The 6678-nt window shown below is 40.1% G+C and overlaps 1 protein-coding gene across 1 annotated transcript; it reads right to left on the bottom strand.

Moving 5' to 3' along the window:
* Positions 1 to 55: 55 nt before the first annotated feature.
* On the bottom strand, positions 56 to 5506 carry LOC120024462 (solute carrier family 22 member 2-like). Its single transcript, XM_038968710.1, has 11 exons — positions 5037 to 5506; positions 4419 to 4522; positions 4175 to 4329; positions 3291 to 3459; positions 3048 to 3162; positions 2859 to 2959; positions 1374 to 1588; positions 1160 to 1268; positions 951 to 1063; positions 744 to 843; positions 56 to 638 (listed from the first exon to the last, which is right to left on the bottom strand). The coding sequence occupies exons 1-11, from the start codon at positions 5451 to 5453 to the stop codon at positions 551 to 553; spliced, it is 1686 nt and encodes a 561-aa protein (XP_038824638.1). The 5' UTR covers positions 5454 to 5506; the 3' UTR covers positions 56 to 550.
* Positions 5507 to 6678: the final 1172 nt, after the last annotated feature.

The following is a 6678-nucleotide window of genomic DNA, read 5'->3' as shown; positions in this document are numbered from 1 at the left end:
TTTGACCACATGTTAAAAAAAGGGAACAAAGGCTGACATTTTGTAAGAGCTTGTGTGTCATTGGGATCTTTGATGGGAAACCTTTTTATTAATTTCGGTCAGGTCAGTCAAAAATAAATGTATAATATTTAACATGACTGGGGTATATTAACATTTGGGATAACTACAAACAGTTTAGAATAAGAAAATCTTCTCAAAACACACTAGAGATGACGTTTCTGGCAATTTCCACCATAAAACTAGTGGAGGAATGATAAGGGATATCATTTGGGGATTTCCAACTGAAATATTTGTTTTAAATAATAGAAATCACCATTATGTGTATTTTAACAGCTAAATTATTATTATGATAATTATTATGATCTAAAATGATGTCCTGTACAGTAATACATATAAATACCAGCACCTCAAAAACATGAAAAGATTCACATCAGCTAGTGTTGAGAAACAACAAATGCAAAAAACATATAGGCTAAGCTACATAAATTCGTAAATACAGTATATGAGTTCAGTATGCTGTCAATCTTGTGAAGAGGCGGAGCAAGATTGATCAGACGATTGTAGTTTCTTTGTTGGTCGTCATGTCAGTGGGCAAGAGATTTGTCAGCTGTTGACTCTTCGGATGGTTTTCTTTGTGGCTGTTGCCAACGGAATATGTACAATAAATCCATATTCCCCAAACAAATCCTCTAACACACTACAGTGCAATTTAGTTTAGTTTGAAGTGATAAATAAAATCATACCTGTTTGGGAACTCAATGTCATCGATGGTCTCAGGTAGTCTTACACCTCTGGTCTCAGGCAACAGCAAGACTAAACCTCCAGCTACGCACGCTATCGCCCCTGTGGGGTACAACAAAACATATTACCACATTGAGTGTCAGACAGAAATGGTCTCCGGTGTATAAGCATCTTATAACAGGTTAATTAGTGTTTTAATCATCATGTACCAAATATGATGAGTGGCAGCTCCAGCCAGATGGTAGCCAGTCTGTAGAGCAGGAACGGGGCCACGATGCCTCCGATGTCACACAGAGTAGAGCAGACTGACACACCCAGGTTCCTGAGGGAAGAGACAGTTGTAGTATTTTTCCATAATTTTTTCCCTGCTTTGTTATTAGTTCTCAATTTTGAGATGTTCCCACCTGGTAAACTTTACCTGACAAAGGTGGGGTATAATTCAGTGTTCACAAACACCACCATCTCAAATGCCATGGTGATGCCCAACCGGCCAATGCAGGCCACAATTGTTTTGACCCAGAAGTGACCTGCAGGAGAGAGAGACATTACTGTACTGTATGTACTATGCACATTAAATAAGACGGGATACTACCATTTTCTAACAAGTTTTCTTTAAGATATTGCACACTTACTATCTGGGATAATAGCAGTGATGAAGCAGGATACTCCAGCTACAATGTTGGCCGTGGCAAAGGGAAGACGTCGTCCAATACGATCGATGGTGAAGAGGATTAGGAAGGCAGCAGGGAACTCTACCAGGCCAGAGATCAGGAAGTCAATGTAGACGTTTCCTCCTGCGATTCCCACACGCATGATAAGACCCTGGTAGACAATAGCACTAGTAAACCTGTGAAGATGATGATACAACATCCAATTAGGCCAGGAAAAGAGAAAGGGACCCTGTCATAAATGTATATGTAACGGGTTGAAGTTATTTGTGGTTCTTGAACACACCCTCTTGCCTCTGCCAATCACAGATGCACCTCCTTCTAATTAAGGGTGTGGCTTTTTGTATAAAAGCTGAGCTTTTCCCTTGTTTCAGGGGATATTCTGAGGATCTCTATGAATAGTAGATATGTGCCAGAACAGAGGGATAGGCCAATGATTGATATATGTTTCAGTAAAGTTGGCTTCTTAGCGTTCATAGCAATGCTTATCAACTGAACAGCAGAGATGAAACGTAAGTCACAGAAAATAGATGTGGTCGCCGCTGCAGAGAAGTACTTGGGGGTACAAGATATGACTTCAGAAGTGTTACAGGGTGTGTTGAGTGGTAGTGTCCTGTCCTGTCTGGCCATTGGCCTGGAGTAAGATCAGAGAGGATTAAAGTAGTGGAATAAGGTGATTGGTTTGAATGAGTATAGGTTAGTTGGTAGGATAATTCAAAATATATTTGTATCTTTATTTTATTTCCTCCTTTTCCCATTTTGTATCACAAAGTGTAATGGATTTATACTATAGTTGAATTGGGGGCGGTAATGCAACATATTGGATGCCAACCGCCGTTAAACTCCACTGAAGAAGATGTTTCAGGGGATCCACAAAAAATTGTAAAGTCTGGCATTCCGTTGGAAGACAAGTTTAATCGGGAGTAAAGGTTCTATGGCAAGAGTGCCTGTTTCCATTGGTGCCACTCTCCTTCTCCCTTGGCATGTTCTCCAGGCTTGTTGGTATGTATGATGTATTGTATGTTGCCCAGAGTTAAACAGAACATTCTGAAGCGAAACCTTGATTATTGAATACTGGTGATGATGATTATTGTGATGATGATATACAGTGACTAAATGATTTGTTGGTCAGCAGATTCTGCACAGAGAATGCTAGGCACTGAAGATGTCCCAGTCTAAGCTTTCTGTTGGTCCTATTGTGAATAACATCTAATGTTGCATTCTACCTGGCCTGTTTATTCAAATGCACCACCCCTGCTGTTAAAGAACCTGTATGTTTAGTTTAGTCCCGAGAACCTCACGTATAAAAAAGGTGGAGTAGTATTGGCTACAGGAAAGGTTATTTATGGTATAATCTCCCACGTTACATATAGCTTTTGTGCTGTTGTAATTTTAGCCTAAAACATTGGTCAATAGATGTCTAGCTATTGTTTGCAGCATGGGTTTTACCAGTTGAACATGAGGATGAAGGTGTGTTTTCTCATGTTTGGAGTTCTGACCAGATCCAGGAAAGAGGCAGTTGAGGTCTGTGCATTGTCGTCTCTCAGCGTCTGTAAGACATGTTAGGCTATGGAAGCTATCATCAAATCTAGTTTAGCAGTGCCTTTTAAATGATGAATGTCCTGAAACATTTCTTACCTCAATGTTCTTGTAGAGGGTTTTCTTGTTTTCCTTCGCTATTGCTTCAGTGATCTCCTTAGCTTTGGTTGAGTTGTTCTGAGAAAGAAGCCATCTTGGAGACTCTGGGATCAACCTGGAAGCCAAAATGTGAGACGCAACATGAGGTTTTTAGAACCATGCAGACATTCAGTGTAGAAGGGCATTGGACATGGTGATCCTACAACAGGCCTGTACAATATCTGAGGTGATCACGGGTCTTACCAGAAGTAGGATAGAAATATGAAGTAAGGAACAGCGAAGGCCACCTGCAGCCAGCGCCAGTCAGTGATGAGGTAGGCAATGAGGGTCAAAATGAGAAGGCCAACACTGAAGAACATCTGTAAAAGCACTCCCACCATCCTCCTGTACTCAACTCCCACTAGCTCGGTGACTGAGGAGACAGGTCAGCAGTGTTAGAGAGTAGTGAACTACATGTAGTTCAACTAGTAATTTAACTACATTTTGCAGTAGCTTAGTGGTAGTTTGAAATCTAGGTAGTGTTTTCAGTAGTTAGCTACACCGCTACATGGCAAAAGTAACAGCTGGAACTACACTACATTTTGTGCAAAAATAATAGGTAGGCGAAAATTACATTTTTAGGCATTAGACCTGCCTAATTCTCACTTGAAACAGTTGTTGTATTAGAATAGACTAAATTACACCTTCTGTAAAAATCTGACTCCAGAGTGATCTGTTCTTGCAATTTGTAGTCTATGACAGTTCAAATGTACATATAATATATCACAAAGTAGTTTGAATGTAGTGAACTACTTTTTCAAAGTAACTTTAGTTAAGTCAACTATATTTTTCTTAAAGTTAGCTATTGTGGCTTAACTTCTTCCAGTGTGAAGCAATCAGTAGCTTGGTCAATTTTATTTTCAGACTAGCTTCCCCAACACTGCAGGTAAGACATACTGTACAATAAAGCATGTAACCTTAAGTAAAGCAAGAGTTATTACTGAAACATAATTTGACCATCCTCCTCGGTTGAAAGTTGCATAGGAAATAAACTAACTTCCTATTTGCTAAACCATAGACTAATTTGCTGCAAATTATCATGTAGTTAATATATAAACTTTTGTGGGACAAAGGATGTTTTTTCATACTAAGCACATATACAGACATCCAGCCTCCCTTGACAGCAAAGCCAAAGATTGTGCGAAATACAAGCATGGATATATAGTTTGGAGCCACTGCTACAAGTATTCCAGAAACCCCATTCAAGAGGTTGGACATCAAGAAGCTAATTTTTCTGCCGAACCTTCAAACAAGAAGAAAGAAAGAGAATGTAAAAAACAGGATCTAATATTGAAAAGAGAATCTTTCGTCTGCGTTGCGGAGCAAACTTACCTGTCAGCCAGGTATCCAAAAGTTATGCTTCCAACAAGGAAACCCACATTCAGTGTAGCCTGGTACATGTCCACCACCCAGGCATCATTACATACCAAGTCAAACTGAAATGAAGAAATACCTTATAATTCACTGCCATATTATAGGGATACTTTGGGATTTTGGCAATGAGGACCTTTATCTACTTCCTCAGAGTCAGATGAACTTGTGAATACTATTTTAATGCCTCTGTATCCAGTAAGAATGAAGTTAGAGACAGTTTTGCGAGCAAATGCTAACTAGCGTTAGCACAATGACTGAAAGTATATGGGTATCTGCTAGCGTGCTAGCAGATACCCGCTAGCAGATACCCATAGACTTCCAGGTATTGCGCTAAAGCTAGTTAGCAATTGTGCTAGTGCTTGTTAGCAACTTCCTTCAAACTGCACGCAGAGACATTAAAAATGATATGCACAAGTTAATCTGACTCTGGGGAAGTAAATAAAGGGGCTCTTTGACAAAATCCCAAAGTATCCCTTTAATGTCTTAAAACATGAACTTGTTTAGTGTTACACAACAATTGTTTAGTGTTACATACAATACAAGTTATTGTCTAATAAAAAAAGAGAAAGTTCTCACCTCGGTCACAAAGGACTGCCTGCCTTCGTAGTCATACTCCCAGCCTTCCTTGCAGGAGGTCATGGGAGCTTTGCTGCGGTGGGCGTCGGTGAGGTCAGACTCTGGGTTGTCACAGGTCAGACCCGTATTGTTCCAGTCCAGGTCATACTGCTCACACTGACTGTGGACCAGCACTCCTGAGGTGTTGACCAGAGGGACCGTGATCTTTCTGGCGTCCATCAGATTCCAGCCACAGCTCTGCCGGATCTGACTCACCCCTGAGTCCCGGCACCAATGCTCTGGGGTGAACCCCTGGAACACAATGCCCACATAGACCCCAGAAAAAGGCAACGACACCATACATAGCAGAGCAAAAATGCGCTTTTGGCAACGACCAAAATTCCCTGCCTCCTCTAGGATTTCATCGAAAGTGGTCATGGTTGCAGAGTTGGGTGTCAGAAGCAGAGGTACTATATATGAGACTGCAGTGGGATTTGTGAAGGGGTTTTAAAAGCAAAGAGCAGATCAAAAGTCCAATAGTGAGGTTGACCTTGGACCTACAGTGTTGACTCGCCAACAGAGGCAGCATGTTACTTTTTAATAGCGCTGGCTGTACAGAGTGCAATTCCACTGTGTATTATGCGTATTATGTAAATTAGACCATGTGGATTTTTTTTTGCTATACTCCTGGAAGATAATTACATAATTATAATTGTAGTTTAATGTCACATTTATTACAAGTTTGTGTGTTTGCGGGAGTAGGGTTGTATAACCATAGACATGTTCTCTCTTACATATTTTCTGCTCGCACAGCATATTGTCAATTCACAGAAACAACACAATCCATCCACAACTCTACAATGGCAGGTAAGTAACTGTCAAACACTTATAATAACAAAGCTAGGGCAACAACAAACTATTTCAGTAAATTCCTTCAAACACATAATAAAAAAATAAACATGACACAAAGCACATAATCTGAGAGGGAGATATTACTGTATCCGATGCACACATGGTAGAGGAGAAAGAATTCAAAATAACTTCCGAATCACTTTATTCCCCAATTAAACATTCACCTACCCAGAATTTGAGTTAGTGAATAGGTGCTGCCAGCAACAGACAATGTACAAACAGAATACAGACACACAGTCAACATACAGGATATACAATATAAATACAGTGAACATAAAAGATTAAACTTTGCAAACACCAATACAAACAATCCTTATTGTATTAGAGACAACAAATTAAACAGACAGGTAATGTTAACATAAAATAATAAATACTGCTCTTCACCACCCTCTCGTACTTTTATCACACAACCTCTAAGAGGTCCGGGACGGAATCAGACAGTCTCAGGTTCTTTGTTGGTCGTTACATCGATGGTGGTGAGCAAGAGGCTTATCTGTTTCCTCTTCAGCTACAGTACATACTTCTCAGAGCCTGTTCTTTGCATCTGAGATGGCAAGAGGGCCAAGATGGCGCCGACAGAGATGGTTGCCTCGCTTCGAGTCCTTAGGAAACTATACAGTATTTTTTTAATGCATTCTTTCTTACATTGTAAGCCCAGAAAATCGTAAGTGTTATTACATACAGCCGAGAAGAACCATTAGATATAAGAGCGACGTCAACTTAACAACATTACAACCAGGAATACGACTTT

Source organism: Salvelinus namaycush, chromosome 29 (assembly GCF_016432855.1).
Source record: "Salvelinus namaycush isolate Seneca chromosome 29, SaNama_1.0, whole genome shotgun sequence".
Taxonomy (NCBI): Eukaryota; Metazoa; Chordata; class Actinopteri; order Salmoniformes; family Salmonidae; genus Salvelinus; species Salvelinus namaycush.
Note: the sequence above shows the minus strand (reverse complement) of the source record. Positions and strands in the feature narration are given on the sequence as shown.